An 18004-nucleotide genomic window follows, 5' to 3' on the forward strand; every position below is an offset into this window, starting at 1 on the left:
TGCTGAACTCCAATACAGGTCATATGACTCATATATCCTACTTTAAAGGTTATTTAGCTTATCAGCGAAAGTTTACTATGGGTAAATGATGGTAGAAAAAAAATCTTACTCCCAACTGATATGCTGTGACAGAGATATGTAAGGGTGATGGGGCTGTATACAAACCACCATGCACTGGGGAGTCAGCTCTTAATTACTACAGAATAAAATAATATAGAAGCCTTTTTTTGTTTTAAAATACCCATTTAATTTCTTTTAATCCATTAAAACCTGAAGAAGGAACGTGGCAAAGTCAAACCCATATTTTGACCTACAAAATGATAATTATTATTATTTTTTTTTTGTTAAATATGGGGTAAAAAGAAACAACAAAACAAAAGATAAATAAACCAGAAAGAAAAAACCAATCAATCAAAAAATAAATAGATAAATAAATAAAAATAAATAAACCAAAATCAATGAGACAAACAAATAAACCAACCAAAAAAAAAAAACAAAAAAAAAACAGACAAACAAACAAACAAACAAACAAACAAAAAACCTATCAAAAAAGCAAACATAAGACAACAACTGGAATGTACAGACTCTCTTATTTCAATTTTACACAGTAAGGCAAACAGAATAGGCTAGATGACAAACCACCAGTGAGGAACAAAGTTCTAGTTCCTCTTTATTTGTTATACAACTAAACCAGTTGGGACAAAAAAAATAAAAATAAAATAAAATAAAAAAAGCAGTTTAAAATAATTAGCCTTTTAATTTTTGCCATCAAAAGTCTGTTTTGGATGGTGTAATACTTGTCTCTCAACATGTTTAGTCATATTCCCGGGTGTTTCTGGAAGCTGCACCAAGCTTGAAAAGAAAGACACAATGAAACCGTTATATCCGTACATTTTCAAAATAAAACTAAGAGCGTCAGATTTAAGTATACAGAAATCTTTTTGAATTGTTTGGATGGCCTAAATTTCTGACATGTCTGGTGTTAATATTCTAATGACAACCACAGTTGTTGCAAAATGCAATTATAGCCCTGATTCAAGGTTACATGCATTTTCCGTTAGGTACATTGAGGTTTTATCTTTTCTATTTTATTATTTTTTTATCACTGAGGTTTAGCGATGGTACGATGAGGTTTTGCATACCACCGGTTGTTAAAAGTTAATGTAGCCTAGTGAGAAGTGTCAAAAATACCAATAGCCTAACAGGATTATACCTACCCCCAGCAAGTTAAATTTTATGCTCAAATATGCAATACCTTGTTCTAAAAATGTAAACAGTGAAAAATTGGAACAAAAAAGTAAATTGGGGAGAATATAGAACAGCCGGTTAAAAAAAAAGAGTAACAGAAACAAGATTAAATTTTTGAAATTATTTTATTTTACTTTGAAAGGGCTCACAGGATGTAACATGCGCTGTATCATGGCAGGTTATCGTCGGGTGTATAACTTGGTGGTGCTGTAGGAGCGCTCACACACTGAAAGCAAGTGATGGGAGACCGACTCCGTTCTCGACGCGCGTGACGCTCACCTGCTCACCTCACCCATATTTTGAAATATAATTTTTTGAAATTTCTTTTTGTTTCCGGTTAACTGCTCAGCTGTCAAGTAAATAAATCAGAACTGGGATCACTGCCGGAGGGGATCGTCAGTCGTTCAGTTTATCACCAGTTTTGAAATTAGCTGTTTTCCGTGTTTCAGTGAAGATTTGAGTCATGGCAGAGGAGTGATGCGCCTGTGTCAAAATGCCTCTTAACTGGAATATAACTTTTTCACTGCGGTCCTATGGAATATAGTCCGATTCTACACAGTCTACATGTTGTGCCATCATCCCACGTGAAAAACAAACTCTTCGTCTTCTGCATAATGCTGACCCTCTGGGTGTATATGATTTATTGTTGTGTTGGCTACTGCTCCACGATGCCAAACGCAGTGTACGGCTCGGGGAACAGACGCGAAATCGATGCAGGAGTTGACAATCAGGAGTCCTCTCTCGGGGCGTCCAGGGACTTACTGAATAACGAGAATGATTTGGACAGCAGAGGAGAGGACTGGGATGAAATTAAAGGCGAGGCGAAGGCGTTGGATGATAATGCCATGTCAGGTTTCTTCAATGAGTCGGAAAGTAAAAAGTTGCCCCAGGCGATCATCATCGGGGTGAAGAAAGGAGGGACCCGGGCGCTACTGGAGTTTCTGCGCCTGCATCCGGACATCAGAGCAGTGGGAGCGGAGCCGCACTTCTTCGACCGCAACTATGACAAAGGGCTGGAGTGGTACAGGTATAAACCCCGTTTGTTGTTACAAAAATGACTAAAAAAAAAAGAAAAAGAAAATGTCAACCAGAGTCTGCTGTGCATACATCTATACAACACAGGCTGCCCATGGATTAAAACCATCTCACTGAGGCTCATATAGCCAGATCTGTGATAAAACACTTTATCTCTGCTCTGACAATCATGCACCTCGATTAAAATAATAAACAAATAAAACCATCAGTAATAGGTGTAATAAAAATGTAATTGACTTTACAACATGTGGTTGTGACAGGCTAAATCAACACCTCTGTTTACACTACACACAGAGACTTTGCCCCTCAAAAGTTTACTCTCATTTCATCATGAAGTACAATTACATAACAGCTATTAGCAAATTTATGAGAAGTCTTTTACTCATAAAATTCTTGCATCAGGTGTGAAAATCATCTGTGGACTCAAATGATGTTTTACCAAGTTCCCTGGGAGGTTATCATGTGTTCAAGCTGAGAGGAATTATAACAGAGAGAGGAGAAAAATATAGCAATGACTCTGTGCAGTGCATCATATGACTGGTAGATTAAGACTGAATTGTAGATTAGACTTTTGAAGTCTTTCAAGCAAAGTTTGAACAGTGCAGACGCTTGTTATTTTTCTTTTTAGTTATTCTTGGAAAGAAAAGACAAGTTTAAACCCCTCATGTAAGCTCTTTATTACATCAGAGACCAATTTTGCTCACAGTTTGATGTTGATTACCTAGATTATTGATTTTTTTTCTCACAAGTTCAATCTATTCCGAAAGCCTGAGGCCACATCACCGACAAAACATGAGTGAATTATCTATAATATTTATAATATCGATTCCTGAATGGCAGAGAATTTGCGGTAAGCGTTTACAATGTAGTGCATATTGCTATTGATTGAGTAGAGAGCATTACCTCGAATGCATAAGAAGAATAACAACAGATGCAATCAGACTTAGTTCTCAGCAGCATTTCTAAAAAAGACTCAGACTTTTACTTTTCAGGCACATCTTCTCAGTCGTCGAAATCCACGAAGTACAATCGATTTTCCTCCTTGTTTACCTGACCTTCACTCTGGCTTCGCAGAATTTTTCTCCATCTGTCCTTGGACCCAGACTCACAGAGGTTTTCTGATAGAGAGGTGCAGCAGGTAGAAAAAAAAAGATGACTAGAATTCTCAACGTACTTCAAAGAAACGGCTCTTTGCTTTATGGGTTTTGGAGTCAGCAAGTTACATCGTGCCGTCATCCTTGAGAACGCAAGATTTTGATCCAAGATTATGACTTCTAGGGTATTGATCAATGTCAGCTTCAATGTAATCACAAATCGTAGGCAGCTTCACCTTTGAACACAGCGTAATTCTGCTTACTATTGTCGCCCCTCCCTTGGCAACTGTTGTCCTTGTGCCATACATTGCATCTCACTATTCAAGCTCTTTTTATTAACTCAGCAGCAAAGTTACACGGATTGCTTCACATAGTGGAAACAAACAACAAACCTGCTTTATTCTTGGAAATTATTGATCTTTTGTGTTCCCAAAAACCCTTCCAGGAAATGCTTCGCCAGCCAGCGTTTTACATCAGAGCAAGCACATTGTTAATGGGAGATAATAAGAGATTCTGCTGTTTCAAGTGTCCATCTGACTGAGCTGAGGGATTAACAGGCAATGTCAAAGGATGGAGACACTGTTTCAAAGCTGGCTCCATAGAGATACAATAGGGGAAGCCAAGCATTGTTCAAAGGCTTCTCGCTAAAGCCCCTTTAAGAATTTCCGGACAGGTTTGGGGCATTTTTGAATGATCAGAGTCTTTTTTTTTTTTTGTCTGTCTCAACTGACTGAGCAACAAGAACAATTAAAATGAAGATTTTTTAATCAATCAGATGAGTATTCCTGGTATTTTTTACAAAGCACAGGTGAAGCTTGTGTTGTAAGTGGTTGTAATAAGAAGTTTTCTTGAAAGATTCATTTTGATTTTAATGGAACTGAAGCCGAAGATATAACAGAGACCTGACAGTGGCTGTTTTAGTGATAGAAATTTCAAGTCACAGACGGTTGACGTGGGAGTTTGTGTGTGTGTCATCTTGAAACATAATGAAGGCCTCTTTTCCCATAGAGGTGATCCAGCTAATTAAAACAGCTTGGCTTGAGCTGTCACAGTACGAGCTCTGAGCCACAGGTTGACCTCCTAAAGCAGGGCACCATGACATTGACTCTGTGCTTAATGATCATTTAGCACTGCTCTGAAAAGTTCTCCCCTGGTTTCTGTGTGACTTTTGCAACACAGTGTCAGCTTCATAAATCTCTCCCTGATTTCTGGTAGCCTTTTTTCTGTTATTGTTGAAGTCTGAAAATGATGAATGGTGCTGCAAGTTTTTACGAAGTTGTGGAGCAAGGTCCAATTTTAAGCCTTTTCAAGTTTTTTCCCCTATGTGGTTCATTATTCATCCATTGTATTCACCTGGGGTAAACTCTTATTGAACCAGTCATTGGCTGAGTGAGCTGTGTGTCATCTGACATCACATCAGGTCACTTTCTGTGCAAAGACATCAGATAAAATGTGTAGAAAAAGACTGAAACCAGCATAGTGCCTGCTGTGAAAAACTTTTTTCTCACTGAAAAAAAACACAAAGAAAAACATCTTTTAGAATTACTGACGTGCTTTTACAGCAAAACCTGTGTTAAAAATCAAAAGCCAACATGAAAGTAAAGAATCCGTCATCCCTTAAGGTTTGTATTCAAGTCAATGTGCAAACTTACACTGGATCTGTCTTTATCGATCCAACCTAACTGCACTGATCAAAATTGGACCTCTTGGTGGAAACAGGGCGCCAGCCTATTACAGGGCTAAGATTTATAGACAACTGTTCACACACACAGTGACATCTAAGGCCAACTAAAAGCGACAATCCACATGATGAGCTTTGATGATTTTTGGGTCTTTTGGAAAAGACTGGAGCACTGATGCATCGATGCATTAAGTAAGGATTAAAGATTTTGCCAATCAGCTGATACTGGGTCCCAAGCCCATAACTTCTATTCCGATACATCGCATTGCCAGCTTTGGGTCGTTTACAATTGTGTTCCAGCCGACCTAAACACAAACTTTTAAAAAACAGCCTCCAGAGTTGTTTTTTTTTTCTGGAATGCAGCAGCCACCATTGCTGTGTATATAGCATACATAAATAACTGATCGGGATGTAATGTCAGATTCTGATCGAGCCTGTAACCACGTGATCGGCCCTGGTTTCTGATCACATGATCTGATCAGGACCTCCCTCACAATAAGTGTCATTTTAGCCTTGCTTTATCCACATAGACTGCGTAAAACATGGACGTAGCCTCCCCGACGTCACTCTTCTGTTCCTGAAACCGTGAAATGAAGCCAATCCACTGACGCAGCCACATTTGCTATGACGCCGGCTGTGAGTATTTCTTCAAGCAGCTACAGGGCGTCCGGCGGTCATGTGACCTGAGCTGTGCCTCTGATTGGAAAATCCCGTACAGTGTGTGCCGATATTGAAATCAGCGTTTTGGCCCCTAGCTGTTTGTTGAACCAGGCTGTAAATATGTTTTTTAATGCCATGAAAGTCCATTTTCATGGCTGGGTGTGCACGTGACTTCTGGTCTTTCTGCAGCCAGCCTCAAGTGGATTCTCGATGAGCAGCGACTTTTAGCCCTTCCGCATAGGCTTCATTTTTACAAACCGGATGTTGCCCCTTGTATATCTACAGTAACGCTAAAAACATGTCACTATTGCCTTTGCAGTGCACTCTTGATGCCATGTCGTGCCTCCAGAGAAACATCCCTTCTCCCGCCAACCTGCTCTGACAGGGGAGATTTCCTGCTGTGAGGGATGTCAGGGAACTTTGGAAACGTCAGGAGGAAATGTTGAGAATTTGAGAAGCTTGTATGTTAAAAAGGCTCATGTATACTCATTATTTAGAGTGCTGAGCAAAAACTGTGAGAAGACATGGGATCACTTTCTCACAGCAGTGACACTCTGACATCAGTGTTAACACATCACACATGATTTTCAGTGATGCTGGAAATAAGTTGACAGACCAAACATTTTTTCAGTGGAACATTGCAGATTCCTGGAGATACTGTTGAATTTGAGTTTTTATGTCATGTCTGGCCTTGTAAAACTTTTCATCCTGCAGTCTGATGTCCCGCCAAAGTCTTTATGACCTGCTAAGAGCTCCAGACTTGAAGAAGACGTCTGTTGATTTGTTTTCCCATACGTTTCCCTCCAATGCCCCCAGACTATGGAGCGATCCACTGGGTGGGCTTATCTGCTCCTGTGGTGGTATTGAGTTGTGCCCACAGCATTTATCTGCTGTGATTGGTGTGTCCATTCTGCTGGAGGGTCTGCTGAACCATCCTGTTGGAGCCCCACATTGAGAAGAGGCCCCCTAAGCACAGCAGGACTCCAACCACAAAGCAGGAAAAGAGAAGGAGGACACACAGACAACTCCTTGGCCCCTACTTTTTTCACATCCCAACTTCCTTGAGCAAGTCTTATTTTGGCAGGTTAACTCGTAATCTACTGCACAAATCAGGCCCTTCTGTATACAGTGGGTGTGAAATAATTGCTCTTATCCTCTTGAGGTGCCATATATAGAACAATAAGTGTCTGTCTTATAACTCACTGAGGGTGTCAGAGAAGACGGTCTAATCCTCAGGGCCCTGGGGAGGCTTACTGCAGGCCAGTGGCAGATAGAGGGCAGTAAATTTAAAGTGAGTCTTTAGAAAGTGCAACAGAATTATAGAGCTCAATGAAAGGGGATGCTGGAGAACCCCTAAGGTCTGCATTAACCCTGACAATAAAGGAGCAGACAATTAGTGTGAAACATGTTTTCTCTGGCTTCACTTTGTATGCAAATGTGCTCAGAAGGGTGAAAGTGCCCTTTGACGAAGCCCAGCAGGGGGTTCATCAGAAAGAGCATTCATTGGAACCGGCCCAAGAAAAGACTCGAATGCTACACTTAAGCTTTTTGGCCTGAAAGTTGACTTTCAGGGATCTCTGTGAGGAAAGTTGTGTTTCCCAAGAGTAGGTTCAGTTGAGTCCACCGGTGGCATTTTGCTTACTCGACACTTTTAGCTCCTTTGCACAGGACACAGGGGGATTGGTGAAAGTGAGAAAGCTCTCGATATAGGTATCCCTGTGCTTAAACTAATGCGTCAGCACTCTGACAGGAAAAAGGAGGGGAGACTGTGTTGATAATGAGATGCTTCAAAGACAGAAAAATTCACATATGCTGGCTGTTGTTTGAGACATTCCTAAAATATTTCTGGAAACCATACCACCTTGCACTTTCAAACTTTACGTGCTGCAAAAATACAACCAGTGAGTGCTATCCACCCTCTGATTGACCAACAATATGCAAGCTTTCCAAGAATCAGTCTGCTTGATTGTCAATACTGGCAATGTGCACCTCCCTCCTCTTTTTCTGGAGATTGAGGATTTAATTTGCTGCAACAACCCCCTGGGCTTAAGCTTGAGGCAATTTGTCAAACCACAGCACTTATTACAGCACTTTAGAAACACCGAAACAAAACAAGTTCACTCCATTATATCCCCTTGAGTTGTTGACTTCCTCATCTCTGCCTTTTGTAGTATCTTCAGAGAGAATGTGTTGTTTCCTGCCTCTGTCTGTCTCCCCTCAGCTCAGGCTCCCTGACAGCAAGTCAGAGCAACTATAGAAAGCAGCAATCTGGCCCAGCCATCTTTGTTTTGCTTCTTTGAAGTCTTGTTTGCTTTTGCCGATGCTCTCAGACCAGCGTTCGTCTGCAGGGAATTATCTAATTGTAGCAACCGCCACATGCATGGTTAGCTTGAATGACATGCAAAAGATGGGTTTTCTTATCTCTTTATATGTGAAGTGTGACTTCACTGTAGCTGTGTTTAACAGAGAATAAGACATCCAAACCACTGAGGTGAGAATGAATTAAAAACACTAAAATCACTGAAATGTGCATATTTAATTATTTTCTAAAGAGTGGCAGTTGTGCCCAAATTATCTTGTTTTTTTTTTAAACTGTGTACCATTTTAATTTCTGCTGCCTACTTTACCCACAGTACAACTATGACTGTGTGTTAATACTGTGTTCCATTTGTACTTGGAACTGGGAAGTTGGGTGCGGGAATTATGTCATCTCGAGTTAGCACTCTAGTTGCCAATTAGGAAAAATTTACCATAACACTAGTGTTTCTTTATTAACATTCAATAATACTATATATACAGTTGCTTTCTTGCGGCAAACACTCGTCAGAAATTCTGAAATAAACAGAATATAACAGGAGCTTATTTACCATTTTCTCCTGAACTTGGAATTTCCTACTGGGAACTCGGAGGTGGTGTGGTTACCCCGCAGGGGTTCCTGTTGGGCGTTTCCACTCCGAACTCTGAAATTCCAACTTCCAATTACAAATGGAACAATCTATTAAGCACTGACCTATGCACAGGTTGCATGTAGCAGATGTGTACGGTGGCCAGTTGGTGTCAGTTGATTTTCAAAAGCCACAACACAGTGGAATTACAGCCACAACAGAAGTTAAAAGTGATCAACTTTACCTGTCTTCTAACAAATGGTTATCCCAACAGACTCAAATGTTGTGAATGTAAGAAAAACATTGTTTTCTTTTTTACCAGCCATGATGAATATAGCTTTAGTGCTCACATTATGGCATGACACCTCACTGGGAAATATTATAGAAGTTCAATGATGGAAATCAGAAGGTGAGAACTTCACAAAGGTGAAGTAGAAGTATTGTGGCTGAAGTAGAAAAAAATAAACAACAAAAAAAATATTACTTACTTTCTTACTTACTTGGGTGAATCGTTGGTTAGAAAACTGCTAAAGTTGTCCTCTTTGAACTACTGTTGTGGCTATATTTTTGTTGTGTTGTGGCGTTTACATTTGTTGTTGTGGCTTTGTCTGACACCTACCAGATACCGTAGATTTACACACACACACACACACACACACACACACACACACACACACACACACACACACACACACACACACACACACACACAAACACAAAAACACACACACACACACACACACACACACACACACACACACACACACACACACAAACAAATTTCAAATATCAAAATAGCATGTTTTGCTGTAGTCATACGTATTTTAAATTCTATAAAATATCATAAAGTTATAACATTCTTATATATATATATATATATATATATATATATATATATATATATATATATATATATAAAGACTCTTACCATCAAATACCATCAAAATTAAAGGAACTTCATAAAGCCATAAGGGACTTGTTGCAGCCCAGTCTAAGCAGATGAAATGACCATAAGCCCCGCCTTTGAGTGGCCACATAGCCAGCCAATCATGAGGCTCTTAATGAATGAGATTTTGCTGCAGCACATTACATGAAAGGTGCTTTATGACTTAAGCTTGTTTGATAGATTCACTTTAGCTACTACTGCACCTCAGTGACATCCTGGACATTGAAGACTCCCTTGACTGATTTAAACTAAGCTGCCGTTACATGTCATTAAAATGTTTGTCTTGTAAGCTCCTAGCCAAGAAACATTCTTGCTTATACTGTACTGCCTGTACTTCACAAAGTCACAGTCAACCTCTTTAGCCACCATCCAAAAAAAGAATCAGACAAAACAAACTTTTTACTTCTAAATGTTTTATTTATGACACTGTGACTTTGATGCATCACACTATTTGGGGATTTACCTCCCCATCTGTTTCTAGTTTCATCCCAGATCCCAAAGACTCTTCAATCACTCTCACAAAGTGTCGAATAATCTCGCACAATTGGTTTGGCCCTGCCAATTTACATTTTTCAAGCAGCACCTCCTCGATGTAAAAAGTACTTGGTGGTTCTATAAACAGCCCGACTGTCAGACTGGTTATGTGTTAATGCAAGGCTGACAGTTGTGTGAGGGAAGCCAGAATGGCTCACACATTGTCCCCCCTCCTCTTCTTTTTCAAACTGGGCTCATCTCCATCAGACAGCCAGGTGGCCTTGAGTTCTGCATACTGACAGTAATAACAGAGGATGGGGGGCGACGGGCATGGCGTACTCTGCTCTATCACGCAGTTTAGGAATGCTGGTGAGATACTGAATCATGCTCAACATCACAATGAAAGGTCCTGAGAGCAAAGAATAATGATGATGACTTTCACACGTATGATAAGACGGGCCAATGAGTGACTCCACTGAAGATACTTTCCTTTATGATTTCTGTCTGGAACTCATCTCACAGTGTATCTGTCCGATTATTGTAAGTGGCTGCATACCACCACCTCTCCTCTCGTCTTTGAGAACAGGAACAATTCCCACAGTAGCTCACCTCCCTAAGAGCTGCAGTGTAAGATAAGAGGCCATCATGATGTTAGATTATACTGTGGCTTTTTTTCTGAAGCAGCCTTTTGTCACTGTGGTCTGAGAAACTGAAATATAGATGCAAATTAGAGTCAGTCAGGCTTTACACTACAGAATACTAAAAAAATAAGCCTGGTTTCAGTCATCTCTCCTGTCCTTGTCCCTTTCTGTTGTGAACTCACAAGTGAGGGCATCACCGTGCAGCTGAGCACATAGCCACACACAGTCACGTTGTAAATTCCTACCTTTGAACCTGCTTCCTGATAACACTGAACGTAAACACGGCACCAGATTTCAAATGCTGTCTCGCCAGCAGCCTGTTTAATGAACACACCTGACTGCCCAGCAGACAAAACAGAGAGAAAATTACACAACACACCTCTTCTGGATTAATATCTCTGCAGGTTGCAGGAGAGGTGGTGTACGACACAGCTGCAGACACAGCATTTTGAAGTGAGTCGTGACTTGAAACTCTTAACAGGCTTCTTGGTCAGAGGGGTCGAGCGTGCCGTCCCAAACCTCCAGCAGTGCACCTGATTCCATCTAATCCTCTCTTCACTCCTTCCTCTCCTGCCTCTCTTGCTTTATCTCATTCACAAACAGTCTTCCTCTCAGTTATCTCCTCAACCATGCTGCTCTCATGTGAGTTTAAAAGGACGGGTTAGAGGGCAGAGGATGTTCCTGTGTTCACACAGTCATCACTACAGGTTTATTTTTAGTTCACCAAATGAAAGAAACTTAAAGTTTATGCATCACCATCCCATTTGGCTGTTCAACCTTCAGAGTAAAGCTGTGTTTCAAGTTTTGTAAAGTTTAAGTGAGACATGCAAAATTCATGAAGGGGCAAAAAGTCATCCCACCGTGGCCCCGATTCCAGACGTGAGGACTACTTTTTGTTGTCTTGAAGCTCTGATGATGCCTTTGCATGGCTGATTGATAGATGGGGATGCACCGAAACCTATTGGTTCCAGGCGACATTGTTTATTAAGCAGAACAAATTGTGAAAGCTTGCTACATCTGCCCCCCTAAGGCATTGCTCTCACTCCCCGCTCAGTCAGAGATGTTCTCCCCTGCTCTGTCTCTGCAAGAATGAATAATGCATGTTCTTCTCACACAGATTGTTTTGCTTGGGGACTAAGTGGAAAGTTTGATTGGTAGTAAGTTTTCATGTCCCTTGAGGCCTCCGGGAAAGGCCTACAGCTCTGTGCTTGCTCGTATCCAAGAGACGCTGAGGATAATTGCACGGGGCTCTGATAGAGTTGTTTGTGGCTCTTCTACCTATTACCTTGATTGGATTTGAGTTTTTTTTTCCACCCTGTACTACAGTGGATAACACTCTAAGCTAGATGAAAAGTGGCAGTAAATGTACAGCGTCCATAGAAAAGCAAAATGGGGACAGGTGACATTAGGTGACAGAGGTGCACGTGGAAAAGAAGAACCCTTTATGTATTTGTGTGGCACTAATGAGGTGTGGGTGTTGCCTAGATTCCCCATGATCATTGTGGCTTTTCCCCAGTGCAGGGAAATCCTGTGGATCATTTTCTGCTCATTTCTACCACATAAATTTGCAAGATGAAAGCTGCTGGGTTTTGGCATAGGTTATTGTGGCTCTTTGTGCGTGTACTAACAGATGGTTGAAAATAATCATATTCACTCACCCCTCTCTTTTACTGTTAGCTGAATTTGATCAAGTTATCCAAATAAAACAGTAGAAACTTACCAAAACTGTAATATTTGCAATTTTACTCTCTGACTGACTGCGTGAGGCACTTTGGGGACTGACACATCTCTTTCAACTCATTTCCTTCCGTATATCCAGCAGAAATATCTGCACACTGCTCTTGATTTGTTACCGTTTGTTGTACTAGACTGAGATACACTCCCCTCGTGGAGAACTGCACAGACCGCAATGTAAGTTTGATGTAGTTAATAAATAAATCTGTCAAATTTAGGAGGATAGCGTGAGAATCCACTTTCCTGCTCTGACATAAGGAGAGAAACGTGCACTGATGTGGTGTTCCCCAGAACATACTGTGTTGCTCTCTAACGCACCTATAGGAGAAACAGTGGATGGGCGGTGTGTGGAACAAGCAGCTATGCATACATTATTCATTCTATGGAAGCATTATGAGCTAGGGGAGAGTTTAAAATTGTATATACCTGTGTTTGTAATTTCAAAAGGAAACATGAGAAAAACACAGTATGCCAATGCAAACTCAACACACCTGCCAAACACGCCAAGTCACATGTCTGTAAAGGTGCATTGATACTGAAAGAAGAGTCCGATTCACCTCTTTAAGTATTCTGTGAAATCTGATGCTTGTTCTTCTGTTTTTATTCATCGGGGATGTTAGGCACACCTGTTCAACTGCTCATTAACACATATATCTTATCAGCCAATCACATTCCAGCAGCTCTCTGCATTTAGGTATGTGGACATGCTATAACAAAGAATGGTCTGGAAAAGAAAATGATATCCAAGGAGCAGAAGTACTCTGAGCTAAAATGCCTTGTTGATGCCAAAGGTCAGAGCAGAATGGACAGACTGGTTCAAGATGACTAAAATACAACAGTGACTCATATAACCACTTGTTGCAATCAAAGTCCGCAGAAAACCATCTCTTAATAGCATGAAAACATCCTGTCGTGTCAAAATGGTTCAGGCTGCTGCCACTGGTTTAATAGTATGAGGGGGGATTTTTCTGAACACACATCAGGCCTGCAATTGACCTATGACTAAGCCATGCCCCCATCCACTCAGTTGGACAAACAATGAACATTCAGTGACAGGGAAGCTGTCACAGTTAGAGATGTTTTACGGGAGGCTATTGATGACAGAAAGATCACTTATCATCAAGTCACCAAAAGGGTCTAAACTCCAAACTAGAGGGATATATGAATCATTTTGTTGTTGAGAAGGTTGATAAAAAGCTCCAGCTACAAACCAAAATTTACAGGTTCCAGTGCAAATCTAGTTACCATCACCATCTCAGACAACAAGATAGAGGATCAGCATTGGTCATGACAAAAATATAACGTCCTTTTTACCATATTTAGATCTTACGTTCCCAATAACGATGGATGGACGGACAGGTCTATGTCATCACTTCCTAGCACCTGAGAACCAGCACGCCATCCTCACCTCCTTCTCCTAACCTTGTGGGAAGACATCAGGCCTTGCACCAGTTAGCACTGACATGCTACAGGCTGCTAATAGCTGATTTCACTTGTAAACAATGTGGCCATGGTTACATGTAGGATCTCCAGACAAACACAGGAGAAAGAGTAGTAATAATATCACTGAAGCCACAAAAAGTTTGGTGTCCATGACCAACAAATGAGCCATACAAAGTAATGATCCACTCGATCCAACCCTTGGTATGGTCACCAAAGAACAAAAACGAGAATAAAATAGGCTAATGAACACCCAACAAACAAAGAGACATGATGAACAACACAGCTAAAGCAAACATTAGGCTAACTTTAGTGACTGTTAGGATGAATCTTAAAATCCCTGTCAGACTGCAGTGGTGGTTCTAGTGTTAAAAATAACTCGATATTTCTTTTCAGCAAAGTGACAAAAAGTTGCCTCAAATACGATGTCAGCTTACCTCAGAACAGATTGGAAAATCCTTGCTCATTTTGTTCACATTGAGTTGATTTTGTGGTCTACCATACAACTTTATCCATGGAAGACACTATTCTTGGTTCAGATGTTGCTTATGAGTTCCATGGACCCCATGGATACAGTATGACCATTTTTTGAAAAAAAAAAAAAAATCGAAAAATTACTTTCTGCTATGTATTCCAATGGAGAATGTCTGAGTGTATGGGAATGGCTATACACACTGTGATTGGCTAATCACATTTGAGGGCAGGACTTAGTCATAAAGTCAGTTGAACATGGTTTAAATGCCACAGCCAAGCTGGGTGTTGCTTCTGACCTTGTCCATTCCTTCTTGACCACAGTGTACCCATCTTTTGATTTTGAGTTCACTGTATTCCAGTGACCGCCACAGCCACTATTGGTATTAATCCAATAGAGCACCTTTTAGATGTGGAGGAATGGGAGATTTGCAGCCAACAAACCCGAGCTACAGTTTCAGCGAGGGATATGATTCAGTCCCTAATATCACTTTTGCACGACAATGCAAATTTACTGTTGGTATTTGCACTAGACCACAGTACATGATATTCCGTGTTGAAAATATCAATTCACTTGTTCCTGAATAGAAAAACACAGGTTACCTCTTTAACAACCTCATAAACTGTAAGCATAAGTCAGTCTGCTGCTCAGGGGTTTTGTGGTATTGCATACGCCACTTGTACGTCTCCATGGATTAACTACTTACCATTGACTCTGATCGTCTCGGCCACATATCTCTCTCCGTGTCTCTGCAGAGACAAGCCAGCAGCCACACAGTCAGCCAACAAGGCAGTCAACCAGCTTCTAATGCTGCAGCGTGTTTGGCTTAGTCCTAATCCCCCTTGGCTTACTTTAGCCATTATCCAGACAGGGCTGCAGTTAACAGGCTATATTATGATCAACCAGAGCCAGCCAGGGTCAAGATGAATATGCAGTTATGGGAATTGACAGCTTCAAAGCTTTGCATTTTCTCCTAAGGAATGCAAGGTCTATCCAGATCTTCACATTTTCCACCAAATCACTGACTAACACGGGAGAGGGAGGAAATCACAGTCGTCTGTCTTGGCCTGACATTAAGAAGCACAATACCGCCTATACACAGTTAAACCATCCTTTGTATAATGTAATGAAGGTGTGGAATATTTCAATGGGGGGATTGTGATGTTGAAAGAGGATTGAGGTCTTAAGGTAGATTAAATGCAGCAGCAGGAGATGAATGTCTTCCTCGAGGGTTTGCATTTAAAACATGTCATGGACTGTGTATTGTGTTAGCATGCAATCACACATGATTGAACAGATTCCTGCTCCACCTATCAGTTCCTGTCACTTACAGCATGCTCACCTACTCTGTGAATGTTGCCCATGATTGTTTCCTTAAGGATGACTGACTAGCTCCAACCTCACAGTACTTAAAACCAGATTTGTAGCCTCTGTGTCACTGTTAATCACATCTTCATGAATGGGAACTTAGTTCCAGCCTGAAAAATGCAGGCAATGCAGAGATAAATACAGGATTGTTTTGTCTTTAGCTTGCAGTGCGTTCATTGATTGGTGTGTTGGTGTCATTTGCAGGGAACTGATGCCCAAGTCTGCAGACGGCCAGTTGACCATGGAGAAGACTCCCAGCTATTATGTCACCAAGGAAGTCCCAGCTCGAATCTACACCATGTCTAAAGACACAAAGCTGATTGTAGTCGTCCGGGATCCTGTCACCCGGGCGATTTCAGACTACACCCAGACACGCTCCAAGAAGCCAGACATTCCTTCTTTCGAGAGCCTGACGTTCAAAAACATGACAGCGGGTCTCATCGACACCACATGGAGCGCTGTTCAAATCGGTATGTACGCTAAGCACCTTGAGCGCTGGCTCCAGTACTTCCCCATGGAGCAGCTGTTGTTTGTTAGCGGAGAGCGTCTGATTAGCGACCCCTCAGGTGAGATGGCTCGCGTCCAGGACTTTCTCGGGCTCAGGAGGGTAGTCACGGAGAAGTATTTCCACTTTAACCCGGCTAAAGGCTTCCCGTGTCTTAAGAGACCAGAGGGGAACAGCAAGCCGCACTGCCTGGGAAAAACCAAAGGCAGGACCCATCCAAATATTGACCCCGAGGTGGTGCAGAAGCTGAGGGACTTTTATAAACCCTTCAACAGCAAGTTTTACCACATGACAGGCCAGGACTTTGGCTGGGACTGAGAGGAAATCAATGATGCTGGACTGACCTGTGTTTTTTATAATTCTATGACTCTGGAGATATTGTTATACAGTGTATGTACAGTATTTGGTGGATGTGTAAAAATTCAGAATTCTATTTTATGATAATTTATTGCAATGATATTAACTCACTAAGCTGCCTAACCAGGTTAACCCATGACTCACAACAGAGTTTTTTTTTCCAGTTTTAATTCTCATCAGGTACAAAAACATTTTTCTAAAAGCACAACATTTTTACGGGTATTTTGTGCAGGGTGAGTATCCTTTTTTTTTCCACGGTGGGACATTTTTATGGCTCCATTTCGGATAGCCAACTCTGTTTTCTTGACTTTTCCAAATGCCTCTTCAGCTTCGCCTTAAACTGAATGAGATCCAACTTTATAAACAACTGGTAATATCCCCTTAACATTTGCTTGACCCTTAGAGGTCTGTGGACCCACTCAGTCAGGTCGATAGAGGCCTCAGCTGATCCAGTGCCACTCGACCGGTGGATCAATGCAGTAATAGCTCCTCATCATGTCAATTAGACCTGAGTGATGGTACGGCCTTGATCTCCTGAGCATTTCAATAAAATATGGATCCATTAATGGAAGTAAGTTTATGTTTGACCCCTGAGCCAACTTCAAGTTAACATAATAACACAAATTTCCAGTGCCATGTTTTAGCTGAACCTCCAGTTCATACAAAAGAATGCCGTTCAGGATCCAATAGCAAGTTCAGGCGTTAAATTTTAGGGATGTTTATATCTGGTTTCCAAAAACTGCTGCTCTGGCTCTAGAACACTTAATCACTCACTTCACTTCTCTAAAGGAACTCATACGACTTGATAACATCATCGATTCATGCCAAAATGGTTTTCATTAGCCATCCTTTGTGTCTTTTTTTCAAGACAGGTAATACTCAGTGTGGTAATGAAGCAAAAAGTTAAAGATCACCTCATTTAGGAGCTTTTCCACAAATCTCTGTTATTCTGCTTTAGCTGAAGAGGAATGAAAAGAACCCACCTTGAGCCAAAAATGTCTCCTTCAAATTCCACGATTGGTTGAGTTTTATTCAACCATAACAAACAAGTATCACCCACACTTTCAACAGGCATCATTCCACAATGATGTGCTGCAACCCTGCTGTCGTAGAGGCACTATTTTGCTGTATGCATCACTTTACAAACATGAAAAATGAAGCAGATTTGACTGAATAGTTGAATTGAAAAATGCAGTCATGTCGTTTTTATGAAGTAAGAAATAAATGTGTTTTACCAGAATGAGAAATGTGTCTCACAGTTTTTTCGCAGATAAAGGTGAACTTTCACACTTCATGCACTTCCCCCCACCTCACCTGTGTTGATTTCTGGAGCCCTGAAGGAAAAGGTGTACTTCTGTGTCTAATTAACCGTTTTGCACTTCATCAGGCTAACGGGCTAATGAAGTGCTTTTCGCTGTTGTAGCCGCCCTGCCCCTCAGTGCCACACATGAGACCTGTAAGATT

The 18004-nt window shown here is 41.1% G+C and overlaps 1 protein-coding gene across 1 annotated transcript; it reads left to right on the plus strand.

Moving 5' to 3' along the window:
* Window positions 1-1490: 1490 nt before the first annotated feature.
* Window positions 1491-17681, plus strand: hs3st3b1a (heparan sulfate (glucosamine) 3-O-sulfotransferase 3B1a). Its single transcript, XM_074696779.1, has 2 exons — window positions 1491-2275; window positions 15883-17681. The coding sequence occupies exons 1-2, from the start codon at window positions 1782-1784 to the stop codon at window positions 16499-16501; spliced, it is 1113 nt and encodes a 370-aa protein (XP_074552880.1). The 5' UTR covers window positions 1491-1781; the 3' UTR covers window positions 16502-17681.
* Window positions 17682-18004: the final 323 nt, after the last annotated feature.

The sequence above is a fragment of the Halichoeres trimaculatus genome, unplaced genomic scaffold (assembly GCF_033239565.1).
Source record: "Halichoeres trimaculatus isolate MK-OKI-2021-1 unplaced genomic scaffold, fHalTri1.1 fHalTri1_scaffold_20, whole genome shotgun sequence".
Classification (NCBI taxonomy): Eukaryota; Metazoa; Chordata; class Actinopteri; order Labriformes; family Labridae; genus Halichoeres; species Halichoeres trimaculatus.

Coding starts and splice junctions, on each gene's coding strand:
- hs3st3b1a (XM_074696779.1), top strand. CDS start 1,782: ATGGAATATAGTCCGATTCTACACAGTCTACATGTTGTGCCATCATCC. Junction 2,276..15,882: donor AAAGGGCTGGAGTGGTACAG/GTATAAACCCCG, acceptor TGTCATTTGCAG/GGAACTGATGCCCAAGTCTG.